Raw genomic sequence first — 17,237 nt, 5'->3', positions numbered from 1 at the left:
GTCCTTTCGTATAATTTTAATTATAACAACGTAGATTAATTAAAATATAATCTGTATAAGAGAAATATAACCACCCATTAATTCTTAATTAGATCGCATACGATATATATCTAAAATTTTGCGTTATCACATAGTAATATTAACAGGGTGGACAGTACTGGTAGAAATATTTTGTATTTTTTTCATTTTTTGCTTCTTTTTTTTTTAGGAAAAGTACATCTATTGCTGACAAGCATAGTATATTAATGATAAATGCATCACAGATGCACGTTTGATGTTAATAACTTTGCTGCGTAAAGCAAATTACTTTTACGACGTTGAAAAATGCCTTAATGTGTCTCGCAGTTGATAGTCCTCTTGCATTCCTATATTAAATAGATTGCGACAGAGTTACTTGAATGTTGCTCAGCACAATCACGATCCCGAAAACGCTATACAAATGACATACATAATAGCGCAACGGTATATTTCGCTACAAGTCACGTCTATGTAACATGATGCTGAGCGTTGATCGTCACAACGTTGCTCGCATCGAAGACTGTGGTATCTTCGTCGTCTTCTTCTTCTAGTGGCAGCGGTCGCATCTCGACGTCTTGCCTGTGCGTAAGAACACCGTACTTACGGACCAATTGGGCACGTGTTTTACTTAACCTGCAGGTAAGAGCCGATTAAAGCCATAAAATTATCAATCCATTATTTCTATTTACACGTTGTCATTATTATCTGTTAAAACGTACCTAAAACTACGGAACACGATGTAGGCCATGACGAAGACGCTTAGTCCCACGAAGACTAAGAAACCGCGTACAAGAGCACCAGTATTGAAGGACGTGTGTCCTTCGCTGGACTGCCGGGAGAAATTAATAATAATTTAAGATAATAGTAGTGTAAGAATAATTCAAATTGGTGATATAGTTCGTTAGAACGAGTGTAGTGTGTGACACGATTTGTAGATTTAAATTTATATTATTCACAAAGTTCTGAAAGATGCTTTATTAGTGTGAATAAATTGTAGGAAAGTTACAAATGTGATATTAATTATAATATGTGCTCTAATATCTTAATATACATATTAATAGAACAAAATTAAAATGTAAAATACATTTATATATTCGTATTTAATTGGCATATTAATGTGGCATGAGTTGCTTTTACTATATGTATATTTGTGTAACCTGCTGCAGTTATACATTGTAATTAGAATTTATCACTAAGGTATAATTAAGATACAAATTATCTTCATTTTTGTTTCCTTGAATACCAGGAAATTATACATAGTAAATGATAAGAAAAATTATTATGTATAAGAAACTATATAATTAGTTTTTTTTCAGTAGATGATATTTGCCTCACAGCACTGAGTATCAAAAAACCACCTCTAATCCTTTGATTTAAAATACAAAGAAAATATAAGAGGGATTAATGTTCTCAAAAATATAAAAAAAAAAAAGAAAAAGAATGCACAAACATGAGTTGAATAAGTTTCATCAAAGCTCCTCTTATCTTACCAAAAGCTTTTATATTCTACAAAGCTATCTGAATAAGAATACAAGTAAAATCATTTAAAAAAAATTGTTATCTTTAAATTTTTATATGGAAAAGTTTTATTCTACTCTTTTATCTTTCACTTCTTTTTATCGTTCCAAATAAACGTGCCTCATAGAAAATACTCCAAGTTTTTATCTCGATTTACGTCAAATGAAACAAATTCGCTGTTTAGAAAAATTACTTTCCATTCACATCAGATTTTAGATAATTAGAACGTTCTACGTCGCTCCGTCTTTCATCAACTCGGATGTTAAACACAAAGGCGGGATGACGTCATAAGTGAGAATCATCTCGATCGTGATAAGTAAAGCAATAAATGAGAACTGCACGATATCAATCGGGACGGTACATACCTCGTTGGACGTGTCCGCGGTGTCGAGTGTGTGCACGGTTTTATTCGCGACGGCGACGTCCGACAATCTCGAGGTTATGTTGTCGTGAGTTCGATTGCTGTCGAGAGCCGGCTTCTTCGCGTCGCCGGCCGACCCGGCCACGTTTCTCTGACCACCCTTGTCGCCGGGTCGATCGTTCGTGGCCGCGGTGACTGCGGCAGCCGCCTTCTCCTCCACATTCGACGACGATGCGCCTCTCTTCTCCCGGTGATTCCCGTCGCAGACCCCGGTCTGCGCCAGCAAGAAGATCAGCAGGAATATGAAGAACCTGAGCTTCTGGATCTTCGACCGCGTCATCGCGCCGCGTCATTTAAACGACCAAGCGCAGCCTCCGCGTGTCTCTGGGCGGCTCACAAAGCGATAGCCCGACGTTCCGGCGCGTTCTCCATGTTGCCCGGCGCGCACGTTCGCACAGCTTGACTGAACGTCTTCCTTCCGCGCCAGCCACGCTTCCCAGTGATGAAAATTCTAGCAGCTTGTCGGCGAACGCCGCCGCGCTCGGCTCGGCTCGAGTTATAAAAGAGGACGGATATAATATGTTCCGTCCTCCTTCCGCCGCGACGAGGCAGCTACAATTCGTAGCTTACGCCGACTTCGCCGAGTCGGATCAGATTCTTGTACGCTGGAAAGCAGATATAGCGTTTGCTGCACCGAAGGCAGCTGGCGAACGTGACTTTAGAGTCGTGTGCGTCGAGTTTCACATGTGCCGCATGTATGTACCGCGCCGGCCGGTTTGCCGATGACTGATTTCTCCCCCGTTCTCTTCTCACCCCTTGCCACTGCCTCCTAAGGTTACATACGCTAGCTGCTATCGTCGCAGAAAACGCCATATCTGTCTTTCGGTGTACGCGGCCGCGAAAAGCATTCACGCGGCGAAGAGAAGGAGGGAGAGGGAGGGAACACGTGTACGCGTATGTAGTTACATATTTTTTTTTTTTTTTAATATAAAATGTATACTCGATTATATAAATGATATCATTAGAAATCGACGGAATTTAAATAGTAGTTAACTTCGGTATATATTAGATGGAAAATACTTTCATACTCTCAAACTGTTCTCATAAAGCATCTCGACTTGAAACATTTCTAAAAAGATCACGTATTATAGCAATACATGCCTGTAGGTCACTCTTATAAATTTCATCTTAATATTCACGACAAGTATGATGGCCAGCGCAAATATAAAGTCAAGAGAACGAACTTGAACGCCAGCTTCACGTAAACTTAAAGTTTCGTGTGACAAAAATATAAATATCGTTAAAGACTAAATTATTTTAAAAATTGTTTTTCCTTAAAAATTATCATTAGATAAAATTAGATAGATTACATAAATATCAAATCTTCGCGTCTGCATTCCGTTTGCATTGCAAAAAAGTTAACATTTAAAGTCTTTAAAATTTTACAAGTGTTTTACAATCTTTTTTTTTAATTCTACAGTTTTAAGCGTCAGCTTATTTAGTAATCAATGAACTCTTATTGATTGTTACATGTTGATATGGTAACGTGAGTTATTTATTCTGCTTTAACTGTCTAGTTTTCCACCTCAAGAATACGATGAAAATTCAATGAAGAAGAAATTTAATTAAACAAATTTAAATATCGGTTAGTTAATAGTGAAATTATTAATTATGCATGACTACAGATTAATCTAATTATTACAATAAATGGCAGTATTAATTTTTGCTTTTTAAGATATTAATTTCACTAACAATGGCAACGGGTGGTAAAAGTAAGAAAAAAGCTGGTACAAAGACAAATGGAAAGAATAATGGAAAAAGTAGTAAAGGTGGTAATGGCGGTAAAAATAAGGGATCGAAAAAATCCAGAAGAAGCGGAGGGAAAGCACGATTCGCCATGGACATCTTTAACGATGAGGTGATGGAGAATGCATATTATACATGTCACAACATCATGGATGTGTTAAAGTGTCGAGGATTTCCGTGGCCAGAGGCTCAGAAGAAAAAAGGCAAAAGGAAGAAATAGTCGCGCGACCATCTGAAAATGCATCCTGTCAAGATACTAATATTGATAAAAATATTTTATTAAACTTTTATATATATATATATAACTATAACCTTAAGTTTTAATGTTTTATAAAAAAATATAATTTATAACTTACACGCACTATGCACAAAGGTAAAAATAATTTTTTTTTAATGACTAAGAAACATGTCATACATGTGCATATTTACATAAACGCAAGGCATCCATTTTTTTACTGCTATTTCCTTCTTTTAATTAGCTGACGATATTAAATAATTGCAATAATCCTCAACATCAAACTCGAACTTTTCATCGTCTGTTTTAACCAATCCATTAAAAACGCAATGAACTGTCACTGTCTCAGCATATGTTAAGTCAGGCAAGAGCTGTTAAAGAACAAGATTAATAAAAATTACCGTATAAAAAAAATTTAATTATCATTGTTATGCTTACTTTTGGCGTAAGTAAAAAATATTGGGAACTGCCTGGTCTCCCTGTTATTTTGACGAGTAAGTCAAAGACACGTCTTTCGTTCATTGCGTCCATTCCCTAATAAAAATGCCACACAAAATTTTAATTGTGAAAATCAAACTATAATATATAAATTAAATTACTATTATTGATATTATAAAAACCTGATTAATTTCATCCACACAGCGAAACGGTACACGTGATAATTCTTGCAAAGCTATCATGTAAATTGCGGTAGTCACTGTTCTTTCGCCACCGCTCTGAAAATGTCTTGTTAATTCTTGCAATTCGTCAGCATCACGGAATTTTACTTTGATCTTTAAGCCGTATTGATCGAAATCCAACTAAAAAATATATTTTTATATTATTAGGAGTGAAAGGACTTATTTCGTATCATGCGTTTACACTTACAGCATTTTCACCATGCGAGAGTGTAACTTCTCCAGCGCAATCCATCGCGAAAAAATAAGAACTAAAATTTCTGTTTATCTTTTCAACCAACAGCTCCAAAGGTATTAACCACTTTTCCTTCAACTCCTCAATTTCTTTCGTTATTTTCTCTAGTGCAGCATTGTTTTTTTTAATATATTCATTTAATTTTTGAACATAATTTTGTAAGTCTTCATATTCTAGAAGTACCTAAAAATGCAAACAAAATATTTAATTTCTTTGTTAAGCTGAAAAATAATTACACTTCTCATTGTCATACTTACATTTTCAGTGTCCATATTTTTAGCCATACAAAAAACTTTGGCTTGAGCGACAGTTAACTCATTATTTATTTCATTGATAGTAGCTGGTAATTTTTCAAAAGCTTTATTTAAAGGCTTAAATGCATCATCTTGTGGACTAAGATTATTTGTGCTCAATAATGCTTCGCTATATAATCTTTCAGCTTCTTTCTTCAAAGGTTGAAACTCATTATCGTGTTGCTTAAACATTTTTTCAGCTGTTGCAAATTTATCTTTTAATTCATGAACTGCATTTTCTTTGCTTATTAAAGTTTGTTGCAGCAGCGTTACTGCAATTTTAATCTCTACGTTATTTGTATTGTAATTAAAACACTCTTGCAAAACTGTATTATACTCTTTATACATTCGCAGTTGCTTATTTATAATGGCCTATAATAGCAAATAATATATTAAACATAAATATAAATTTTATCGGATACAAAATTTTAAAAAATTATGAGTTATAATTAAAAAAATAAAATAAAAAACCTTAATCTCTTTGGTATATAATGCTTTGATATCTTCGATATTTGTGTGAGCCGTTTCCAATTGTTTGATTTTATCTGTAGCTATGTGTATTCTACTTTTTAATGCTTGAATATTCTGAATATTTTGTTGAAATTTATTTTTATTGGCTCTATATTCATCTAATATATTAGTCTCTTCACGTATCTTATCTTCCATCTCTTTGATATAACTTAAAGTTTGATTCTTATTTTCTTGTAATTTTCTTAACCTGTAAAATAGTTCAAATATTAATTCATATTAACAATAAGGCTTATTCTTTATTTTATATTAATTTAAATTAATATACCGTTCTTGAAGTTTTTGTAATTTAGATTTATCCAAAACAATAGACAGCATTCCATTTCCATTGATTCGAGATATGCTAGTTGACGTTTCGTGCGTATACTTAGATATTTTTACGGAATACATATTGTTTTCTACAAAGAAAATTTTATTAAATATAAATATACAGAAAATAAAAAAAAAAAAAGTGTAAAATCTAACTTCTCGAAAATATTACTTACCACTAAAATAACAATTTAAATTGTTGGGAATGTAACTTGTATTATTTTCGATTTCACTAGTTCCTACAGGAATATTATTCAGCTGATACATCGAGATTAGGTATTTCAATATAGATGGTGGTACTTCGATAAGTTCTGCTAAGTAATACTTAAAACCAAATTGTTTTATGTTCTCCATTGGTATACGCGGTTGCAACGAGATGTTTTTTATTGGATCAGAATGTACCACATTAACTTGGAGTTTCTGCTGTTCTCTTAAATACTTTAATAATAAATTCATATCCTGTTTATCCTCGCATGTAAATGCAATTAAATCCCGGAACGGTATTATATTTTCTAAATATTTAGCATACGAAGCTTCTTTTACGTTAATGGTGAGAAACATGGGTTGATGCACTGTTGCTGAAAATTTATCTAAATTCTCTTTTAACCAAAGCGCAGCTTTATATGCATTTATATCTCTTTGTTTTAACAGTTCTAAACGTTTCATATCAATGTTGAAACTTTGAAGCTCCGCTTGCAAAGCTGCAATCATAATTTTAAATTATATATTTAATAACAAATAATTACGATGAGAAAGTTATAAAATAATCAATTAAAAATAAATGGATATGTATTTATTTAAGTATATACCTCTTATTTCACGACTAATACTTTCATCTTCATGTTTTAATGTAATATTTTTATTCGTGAAATGATTAATTTTTTTTCGATGATTTTCCATATTAGTTGCTAAATTTATCAATTCCTTTTTTAGACTTTCCTCTGAAATATACGACAAATATCTTATTATTATTATCATAAGTGACTGAAAGAAATAAATTATTAATTACAAACCTGATCCAACTTCATCAATCATAAGAGATAAGTCATTTTCGAGTTTGCATTTTTGTTGCTGCGCAAGTTTAATATCTTGATCTCTAGTCTGTTCCATTTGAATTTTTCGAGAACAAGTATGCTCAGCCTCTTTGATCGAATTTTCACAATTAAGAATTTCATTCATTATGTTTCTTAATTTTTTATTCTTAGCCTGAACATTTTTGTTCTAAAAATATGAGTTTTTTGTGTTATATATAATTAATCAATTAAACAATTAGCAAAAAAATTTTTTAATAACTTTATTTTATACGTATCTACTCACGTGATCGTTTAACTCAGTTTTTAATATTGCTATGTTACCGTTTATTTCTTCAATTTTTTTTTTCATTGGTTTTAATTCTTCATCTATTACTTGCATGTCTCTTACTGCTTTATCCCTGGTTTTTTTTGACTATATGAACATATATAAAAACATCGTTAATAAAAATGTAATAACGTAAATAAGGTATTATTTAATAGTATACAAAATTAATTTTTTAATTAGGTTTATTTACCTCCAGTAATTTCCTTCGCATTTGATCGTACAAAATCCATGCTTTTTTTTGTTTCAACGTTATTATTTTTTTCTTTATCAATTTTCTCTCTTTTATTGTTGCAACAATTTGTTGTAACGCATCACGCCTTTGTACTTTGGATTCTAATAACCGTTTTGTGTTATTTATATCAGTCTGTAACTTCTTAAAATTGGCTCTATTTTCTTTCAACTTTACATGATACTCGAAAAGGTTTGAATCTCCAACAGATCTTTCTGTGTTTTCTAGTAACGCTTGAGCATCCATTTTTGAGAAATCTTGTACTTTATCTTGTGGCAGGAACTGACATAAATTATTGATCTGTACAAAAATAATATATGAATTAGATATATCAAGATCATTAATTTTTTTAAATTACAAAATTATAAAATTAAAAATATAAATGTAGAAAAAACATACTTGAATATTAAAACTCTCTGTAAATTTTTGGACAGCTTTTACATTTGCTTGGTTGCCATTAATCATCCATGTAGATGTCCCATCTTTAGTAAATGTTCTAGTTATTACAGAATCCTTGTTAGAATCATTTTTCAGATGGATTTCTATCTTTGCTTTGTTCTGTCCATATTTCACAAATTCCCCTATGTGAAGAGCACGTCCAATAATATTAGGCTTGCCACCCAAACCAAGAACTATAGCAGAAACAATGGTTGACTTGCCCGAGCCATTAGGTCCAATAATAACATTAAGATATCTTCCAGGCTTTATGTTTATCTCATTATAAGTTCTACAAGAGGAAAAAAAATTGCACATTTAAAAAAAAAAATATATATATATATATATAAACGTTTAATCATTTCGTTAAATAAATATCTTTACAATCTTATCAATGAAACAAAAGAATTAAAATATTCTTTACTCACATAAAGTTCTCCAAATGTATATGAGTGATAACACCTCTTTCCATATCATCAGTCATGTTGACAGGTTATGTTTCCATATATGCACTTAAAAAATACGTAAATTGAGAAATACATTAAACAAGCACGTCTATAATAATGAAACCAGTATCTAAACGTAAAGGGGAGGCAATGCAGTTTACGTTATTCACTTTCTACGTACTAACGGAACAGAAACGCGACGACTGCCCGCCAATTTCGCAAACAAATAAACGTCTGCGAAGTCTAGGCGGCGTTCGCGCCGTTCACGGCGTAGGTAGAAATGATTTGTACGTTATGATTGGCTAAATTAAATTTTCCATTTTGATCGACTCTCTCAGAGTATACCAGTTGACGCTTACAAAAAAAAGCAACTGTTTAGTTCATTCAGAGTTCTAGGATCGCACGGGCCGGCACGCGGTCGATCATGCGGCCCGAGAATGGAGATGACGTGATCTAGGTAGAACTGTAAAGTTAATAACGCGCATATTATTTTTTTTTTTTTTTTCGATAGCTCCGTCGCGGCTTCCGACGCCACCGTACGAGCAGACAGCACGACTTAACCGCGTGAAAGCCCGTCCCGATCTTTCGTTTCCAATACAAGACAGCTTTAGATCTCTCGACTTAAAAAACAAGCCACTTCTTCCATACACTTTGAAGTCTTTGTGGAATTCGTTTCCTTGAGACGAAAACGAAATGATAAAAAATAAGAAAACTTAAAATAAAAAAGACACAGGGTTTTTGTATGTACAAAAAAAATGTTTAAATCTCATTTTAGGTTATACCGTAAAAGAAAAACTATGCGTATCACTTTAGTGGAATAAATTTGAAAAATATAGATTCTGGATGTAACGCTCAATTAGATATTTAACTTCTTTTAATAATTCTATTCTGTATAATTTTTATCTCAGTAATTCCTACTTTTCAGGCTATGCACCAAAATCTATAGAATATTTTAAAGAAGCATCTTGTAAGATATTTTTATTTGCAATCTTAAAATCTGTGCCGCGTTGTTTTAAACGTTCTGATCTATTTCACGATATTGATTTTATCATGAACTCTTGGCTATTAGCTGAAAATTGCAGATATGTATCTCAATGGTTTTTTTTTTCTTTTTTTCTTCTTTTTTTCTAGAGAGCCTTTCAAGGACTTTGCATAAACACGTGTAACATTTTTATGCACGAGTATAAATGCTCTTTGTTATATATATAGCATTAGAATTATTATCGTTTTAAATACAAAGGACAAGCAATAAATACGCTATTTTACGAAGCGTTGTATGCGAATACGTAAAAATGTTTAAAGCGCGTTTCGAGACGACAAATACACCAAGTTACACAAGATTGTGTGAAACGTCTGCAAAAATTTTTCACATAAATTCTTCATTGCGAAAAATATTCCCGCACGAACATACATATAATAACGTATAACACGATGAATATTTATTTATGCTAAATAACTTTCAGATCTAAATTGAGCATACTTTAACAAAAAGAGAAAAACAAAATGTTCAATAAACGTTTGTCGAAAAATACAAAATGAAAAGTATTACAAGCGTTATACATCTGCTCTTTTTTACATTTTTCTCGTAAAAAAGAAAAAAGAAAGGGAAAGTAAGAAGTAGTGAATCGCAAGGTGACGAAAGAATGAAATAAATAATTTGCGTTTGCTTCTATGAATGCCTTTGAGTCAAAAGAAAATACCTTTTCTTTCATCATCTGCGATCTTTGAACGTCTCGACAATTTCAAGAAAAATCGGCTCCTAATTGATCAAAGAAATCATAAGAATAAAAGGACAATGCACTTAAAACATTTTAAGTGCATAATTATTTCTGTCAACGATTGCTTTGATTAATCCCGTCTACTTAGTTCTTAATTAATTTGAAGAAAAAAAAGAAAAGAAAAAAAAAAGTTTTAGCTTGCTTTTATTTTACATATTTTGTATTAATTCCAAGATTACGCGGAAAAAACCCAAATTCATTGGAGGGATGTTTGTATTTCACGCTTTGATCGTGAAGAATAATTTGATGAAGCTTTGAGGAAACATAAACGCGGTCGATGCATTATCATAATGATAACGTTCGCCACCTCTTTAGTGCCGTTAAAATACAAAAGCCCAGTCATCTTAAAATAATATGTTGCCCACGAACCATGCCGTACCTATTAACAATTTCATCAGTCAGGGGAATACGTCGATTAACTCTAATCTAGATAATAGTGTTGTCCTTGCGTCACAGGTTGGTTTTTCAACGTTACACTCGTTGTTACGTATACGCCTTTCACGATATCGATATTTTTATAAAAGGCGAGCTGCGCTTTTGAATAATATTTTAATGTCACGTGTAATTATGTGTTAATTTATTAAACATCGCGAAAGTGATTTCTATATCACGGTCGCTTATAGATTGAGCTTGGCAAGTGATTATCGACGGCAGTACGCTTTCAAATTTGTGATATAAACGGGTATCGATATTTTTGCATATCAAATAAAAAAAAAATAAATAAGTGACTATGTCGTGATAAAAAAAAATTAATAAATTGATTAAAAATTTAAAAAATACCTTGAAAATTTTCGAAGCAATTAAAGTGCATTATTTGTAATCGTTATTGATGGATATATTTTTGCGAGTTATTAACCCACGTGCGAATATTGCGCAGCTGCTGCCTTCTCAGTTTACGTGTGCACACATGATTCGTCTTGAGCGCGACCTAGATGCGAAAGATGATGGGTCGTGCGGTATGTTGTGGCAATTATACATCATTTATTTTATGCAATGCATCCCAAGGGTGACGAGTGTGCCGATCGAAGAACGCCATGGTTACTTCACGGCTAACAAATGATCCCGCGGTGACCGCTCGCAGTTTTTAATTCGAGCTCGTCAGGTTTAGACGACGAGAGGGGGGCCTCGTGTCGGCGTTTATCGTGCTGAGAAACGAACCTTCGCCCGCTTAAAAATTGAAGGAGAGACTTAATCCGCGAGACTTGCGCTTACGTTTCAAATGCGCCAAGATGCGCCGAAAATGCGATCGATAATTTTCAGAGCGCAGTCTACGATTACGGTCGCTGTTCTCCGACGATACCCTCGCAATGTTCAATTTGGCTTCGTCCAAGTCCCAAGGACGTGCCAGGAACAAAGTGCGGAAAAAATGGTGGCTGTTCCGCGCGACGGACTTCCAATCCTTGATGTTGCCCTGCTTCGTTTTCTGCAGCTTTCTCGGCTTATTCCCGTACAAGACCAGCACCCTGACCTTCGAGATCTCCAGGCCGCGCTACATTGTGTCCAGCATCGTAATATGCGTCGTCATCGTTCACGCGCTGTCGATACTCTACCAGATCGACGTTTCCTTGACGATAAAGTACGAGGGCATACCCGGCGCCCTTCAGTGCAACTGTTATTACATTCTGGGCGTTTTTATCGGGATCGTAACGTATTTATTATCGAAGCCTCGAATGCATTTGCTGCAGACCACGCAAGAGATATCAGCGAGGCTACCCCCGGAGACTTATCAGAAAATGTCCAGGCTGATCCACGCCAAGGATATTATCGGCTTTTTATTCTTAATCGCACAGACGACGAACTGCTTCTCCGACGAGTACAATGAGACTTTTTTCAAGCTGTTAAGCGTATATCTAACTCTGCTGGTGTTTCAGATGGATATGCTGTACATGAATTGCGTATGTGTGCTAAAAGCCTGTTTCAAGCGAATCGACGACAACCTGGTCAACCTGCGGGAGCTCGTGATAAGTGACGAGCCGCATCTACTCAGGCGGGTGTATCACGAGCAGAAGAATCCATTTCTGCTGATGGAGATCAAAGCGCTGAAGAAGCGGCATTTGATGGTCAGCGACACGGTACAGATGCTGAACGACATTTTCAGCCTGCAGCTTCTCGCCACCATCGTCATGACTTTCGCCGAAATCACTTTTAGCCTGTACTTCTACATAGTGCAGTGGAAGGAGAGCGTGCCGATTGTCAATCTCGAGAAACAGATTTGGCACGCTTACTTCATCACATCCTTACTGTATTACTCGGTAAAAATGGGGTTCGTAGTGTGGGCGTGCGACACCGGCAAGGATCAGGCTCTGGAAATCGGCACCACTGTCCACGACGTCCTTATCAACACCAGCGACAAGCAGCTCAAAGATGAGGTAACCATATATAATTTAATTATTTTATTTAGCAACGTTTTAATTTGCTTTTACGATAATGTTTTACGCGCGCTGCATTTAATTACACGGTGTATCTATCGGTGAGGTGTCTTGACATTTACAGCTGCAATTGTTTTCCCTGCAAGTACTGCATCGCGAGAATACATTTTGCGCGAAAGGTCTCGTTGTGGACGCGTCGCTCCTTACTGCGGTAAGCAATCGGTAATTTGTCTTAATTAATTACACGTATTATTCATTCTGTGATTTTGCTTGCAGATAGTGGGTAGCATTACCACGTATCTATTAATTTTAATACAATTCTTAGTCACGTCGAAATCATGTTCCAAGTCCACGAGCAATACTACGCAGGCAACTTAACAATATATTATGTATATATGCATGTATGTGACATATGTAATTAAATAAAAGAAAAACCGATTTTTTTTTTTATATTAAAAAAGAAAAAAGAGAAGATTTGATTACAAGTAGATCGTTTAAATATTCCTTTTTAAAATAATTTGAGTAAAAATATTTATGAAAAATATCGCATGTAATCGAAGCTTTTAATTACTTCTTTCGTTTTTAAATTAAAGCGCAATAAAATTAATATTTGCGTCGTTAATTCGGTATAATTTGATATTCATTGTTAATATTCAAGAGTATTCGACATTGCGAATTTATTTACGACTAGAAGAAACCATACGCGTGCTACGTGTGCGCTATTTTTTAATAGCACAAATTTTTTACAGATAGGATATGTAAAAATATAATTACTTTACTTAAAGTTCCGTCTTCAAACGTCGGCGGTATCGTACGTTTTGTAATGATCAGCAGCCAGTTTAGTAACACAGATATGAATAAAACAGCAGTAAAGCTTTCGTTTCATTGATGCCACGTGGACGGCGGTATCACCGCGGAAATTCAGCGATAAATGCAATCTTCGAGGTTTAACATCGCATCTCGGTATTTCGCGCTGCGGAAGAATGGATCGCGCTGCAAAACTCTAAAGCACGAGCATAATTTTTTAGGTATTTTCTCGCGCGGAATTCTCTTTATCGCGAGCGAGTGACCCGCGGAAGTGACTTTTGACCGTGTCACTTTGCTATTGCTAAATCATAAATTCGTAATTTCGCTTGTCCTCGAAATTTTATTTTTTCTTTTTTTAAACAGCGCGTGTCTATTTCGCATTTTAAAGCCATAGAGATTTATCGCTCTGTTCGTTTGATTCATTATTTGGTATTTTATTAAAAAAAAAAAAAAAAAAAAAAAAAACAGGAAAGAAGACGATACCGCCTACAATATTTTTGCCGGCGACAACTAATGAAAGTAGATATTTTAACGTCAAAGTGAGCCCGTAAAAACGAGCATGGGACAAAAAAACAATTTATCATTAATTATTACAGATGCCAGTAATGCGGAGGAATGCGCTCCGCGGGATTGGATCGCCTAGCTGCGACGCCGGCGGCGGCGGCAGCCTCGAAGTTGAATTTTCATTCAGAGCGGAGACATTGTCGAACGCTGCCGGACCGCGCGATCTATTGTCGTCAAGGTTAACGCTCCGCTGCGCGATAATATCCATATATAGTCGCAAAGGTTAATTTAGACCAAAAGGCTAAATGCGTTAATGATTTCAATCGGACTTTAATGCCGCGTCGCGAGCCGCGGGTCACGGCGGCCGGGCGACACATTGTTTATCGCAAGCGCAAGTACTCGGGGAGGAAAACATTTTCCCCAAGGAGAGAATCACTTCTTACGCGCTTTTTCGCCTCCGCCGCGGCGGTATCGCTCTATTCCGTACAGAAGTCGAGAAGCGACGGGCATATCGATGAATTACAGATATAACGAATGAATTATTTCGTCACACATCGCGCGACGTGTCGTTTATCTCGCTGGACATCGGTCCAGACGAATACGTTTCGGCGGAAACTGAACGAGGCTGCAATTATGCAACGGCGCGTCGCACATGCAAATCACCTCCCCGAAAAAAGGAAAAAAGAGGAAAAAAAAAAAGAAAGAAGAAAAAAATAAAATAAAATAAGAGAGGCACGTGCAAAAACTTGAAATGCCAACAGACTATGTAGAGTCGAAAGCAGGAAGTTTTCGTTAACGCCTGGTTTACGTAACGCGATGACAAATGAATTTGCCGGAACGTCTCTCTCCCTCGATATTAATATAACAATGTTGTTATTCCAATTTTCGTTTTAATTATTCTCGTTACTAATTAGTCCCGCGCGATCCCGCTGAGAAATCGGAAAAGTGGAACAGCGCCTCGTAACAGTGCTATTTATACAAAAGTGTCTTAAACTTTCTCGCAACTTTTAATTGACATAAAAAAAAAAAAGAAAGAAGAAATTAAAATTAAAATTAAACTGTGACGAACGATAGTCGCTTTCGATCTTGCTAAAAGCGATAGATTTCAATTTCATCGGAGAATCTAGTACGTTAAAATAGCTATTTAGAACGTGCTCTACGCGCCACGTATGTGTCAAATAATCGATCCTGCGTAAAATTTTGACAACGTGCGTGCTGCGCGCCAGCATTCGCGATACTTGCATCCGATCGCGCGTGCATTGCGCTCCGTGATCTTGCACGTGCAGCGTGCGTACCTGCCGCGATTCTTTCAGCCCGGAATTCCGTTCTTTTGTCTAATTCAGGCGGGACAGGGCGCGAGGGGACGGTGGAGGTAAGAGAAAGAGAACGAGGATCGAGGAATAGAGCGGCAACGCGCGCATGGGCGATCACGCGATTTCGCGATCGCGTCTCATCGCCGCGGACGCCGCGGCGCCTCTGACTGTGTGACCGATTCGCAATCGCCAGAGTAGCTAGTCAGCAGTGCCGCGCAGACCGTCGCGCCGAGTGAACGTCGAGGAGTGTTGCTCCCGCACGAATACAACGCGTCGCGAGATTGAAGCCTATTCAGGGAACGGCAGCTGCGACGAGTTCTTCTCCCTCAATTTAAGCGACGTCGTGTCTTTTTCTCTCTCTCTATTTTTTTGCGCGAGTGACGAAGAGGCCAGAATCGTCCAAAAAAAAAATAATACATCCGATAAAAAGACAGAGTTCTAAGTGCTGACCGAACTGACAGCTCGAGTGGCACGTGGACGAGCGCGCGCTTGATCTCCGCGCGTGTACGGTGGGACGTTTAAATCCCGAGTGTCGAGCTCGATCGAATTAGAGCACGTCGCGCAGAGGTGATCCAGCGGATACGAGCGCCCGAGGGTAAGGAGATCCGACTCCGGTGATCCATGCTAAGACGCGGCCTCGTACGCGGATCTTCGGCGCGGCCGCGTCGCAGACTTCCCTCGCGGTAGCGCGGGTGCAGTGACGGGGTCCAGGATACGAAACAAAGCGGAACACGTAATCGGCGCGCCGCACCGGCGCAAGTGGGATGCAGCGATTTTAATTGCCGCGTGAGAGCGCGCCGCCGATCTACGCCGCGGCGCTCGGCCTAGTGAGGTGCAAGGGCAAAACCGATTCCTGTACGACGAAGTAAGTAACCGGCACTTGGCTTTCGCCTCGCGCGAGGCTTTCCCACATCATATGCGCCGCAATCCGAGACTCTTCTGCGCTTTTCCGCGTCTGGACACTATGTCCGAGAGATCATGATTATCGTCCGGTTGAATTTTATTACGCGCGACAGAATTATATGTTTTTTTTTTTTTTTTTTTTCTTTTTCTTTTACGTAGCGAGCAATAATTAATGCTTATCGCGTTAACGAGCAGTTGAGTGCTTTTAAAACTTTTGGGCAATACCAATGGGTTTTTTTTGTTTCTTCATCCACTTCCGGTAATTATCTCCGTATTAAGTTAACGACTGTAAAAAGCCTGCCAATTATTTTCCCTGTTGGCGTACCGAGTTAAATGCATTCATCAAGAAAACGACTTATCTCAACCCTTAGAGCGCCACGTGGGTCGTATATAATTTTTCAAACTACCGCTCGCTCGCCGGGGAATATTTTAGAACGTATACTTTATGTTTAAAAATTGCTATTATTAAGACACTGACGACACGGACAATGAAACGGTAGATTGGGTTCGCGCTATATTTACGCCGGCGCGACTCTTGTATCACCAATCCTAATCGAGACGACGTGCCAAGAAATGTGGGTAAAACATTTGGCGCAGTTTGTGGAATTGTTAGGGTACTGTCTCACGTCATAAATAAGTGCGCGACTCGTCTAACTCGTGCAAAAGTCACGGCGATGACCCGCTTTAATGTACCAGAAATCCCAAGTCTCGCGGGGAGGGAATAAAATTCACGAGCGCGGTGCGGATCGCACGAATTACAGATCTAAACACCGCGCGTGAAATAGACTCAGATCGGCTTAAAAATAATCCGGGAAAGTCTTTTCTTGGCGAGGTCGAGAACGATACGAAGCTAAAAATAAGTAAGCGGATAACGTGTGCCGAGTTTAAATAGAACAGATAATTATTCAACAAATTGTATTGTTACGAAAAAAAAAAAAAAAAAGACAAAAAAACAAACTGAAGTTTCGCGTGTGAATCCGCGCGGCGGAAGTCAGTGAACTTTTTGCAGTGTATACGCGACGCGCGATGGACGTGACGTTTCCGTTAGACGCGCTCGACCGCGCAATAGCGTCTTTGAGTTATTACACGGTGTTAGCGAAGACTAACGAGAATT

At 36.9% G+C, this 17,237-nt stretch overlaps 4 protein-coding genes across 8 annotated transcripts in view; 2 read left to right on the top strand and 2 right to left on the bottom strand.

The window, feature by feature from the left end:
• Nucleotide 1: 1 nt before the first annotated feature.
• LOC139109313 (membrane protein FAM174B) lies at nt 2-2,705 on the bottom strand. 2 transcript variants are annotated; one of them, XM_070668273.1, is made up of 4 exons: nt 1,902-2,705; nt 738-847; nt 449-651; nt 2-365 (listed from the first exon to the last, which is right to left on the bottom strand). In XM_070668273.1, the coding sequence occupies exons 1-3, from the start codon at nt 2,235-2,237 to the stop codon at nt 486-488; spliced, it is 612 nt and encodes a 203-aa protein (XP_070524374.1). In that variant the 5' UTR covers nt 2,238-2,705; the 3' UTR covers nt 2-365; nt 449-485. The 2 variants fall into 2 exon arrangements, with proteins under 2 accessions (XP_070524374.1, XP_070524373.1); XM_070668272.1 differs by having other exon boundaries at nt 2-651; nt 1,902-2,703.
• Nucleotides 2,706-3,353: 648 nt separating this feature from the next.
• Smc5 (structural maintenance of chromosomes 5) overlaps nt 3,354-17,237 on the bottom strand; it is a 79,712-nt gene continuing 65,828 nt past the window's right edge. For 2 of the 4 annotated variants that reach the window (XM_070668252.1, XM_070668251.1), the window contains 14 exons: nt 8,432-8,515; nt 7,968-8,295; nt 7,530-7,868; nt 7,298-7,426; nt 6,994-7,201; nt 6,790-6,921; nt 6,157-6,681; nt 5,940-6,069; nt 5,615-5,861; nt 5,108-5,515; nt 4,806-5,033; nt 4,559-4,738; nt 4,377-4,472; nt 3,354-4,309 (listed from right to left, as the gene is read on the bottom strand). In XM_070668252.1, coding sequence (XP_070524353.1) covers nt 4,175-4,309; nt 4,377-4,472; nt 4,559-4,738; nt 4,806-5,033; nt 5,108-5,515; nt 5,615-5,861; nt 5,940-6,069; nt 6,157-6,681; nt 6,790-6,921; nt 6,994-7,201; nt 7,298-7,426; nt 7,530-7,868; nt 7,968-8,295; nt 8,432-8,487 — 3,141 coding nt within the window. In that variant the 5' untranslated portion in view covers nt 8,488-8,515 and the 3' untranslated portion in view covers nt 3,354-4,174. The other 2 variants (XM_070668253.1, XM_070668250.1) reach the window with 2 other exon arrangements.
• Nucleotides 10,779-14,006, top strand: LOC139109311 (putative gustatory receptor 28b). Its single transcript, XM_070668270.1, has 3 exons — nt 10,779-12,596; nt 12,721-12,807; nt 12,873-14,006. The coding sequence occupies exons 1-3, from the start codon at nt 11,535-11,537 to the stop codon at nt 12,972-12,974; spliced, it is 1,251 nt and encodes a 416-aa protein (XP_070524371.1). The 5' UTR covers nt 10,779-11,534; the 3' UTR covers nt 12,975-14,006.
• Nucleotides 15,422-17,237, top strand: part of LOC139109302 (uncharacterized) — a 30,246-nt gene continuing 28,430 nt past the window's right edge. The window contains exon 1 of the mRNA XM_070668248.1: nt 15,422-16,085. The gene's annotated coding sequence lies outside the window, so the exon portion shown is untranslated. The remainder of the gene's footprint in view (nt 16,086-17,237) is intronic.

This window comes from Cardiocondyla obscurior, linkage group LG17 (assembly GCF_019399895.1).
Source record: "Cardiocondyla obscurior isolate alpha-2009 linkage group LG17, Cobs3.1, whole genome shotgun sequence".
Lineage (NCBI taxonomy): Eukaryota > Metazoa > Arthropoda > Insecta > Hymenoptera > Formicidae > Cardiocondyla > Cardiocondyla obscurior.
The sequence above is the reverse complement of the archived record's forward strand: the minus strand, read 5'-3'. Positions and strand labels throughout refer to the sequence as shown.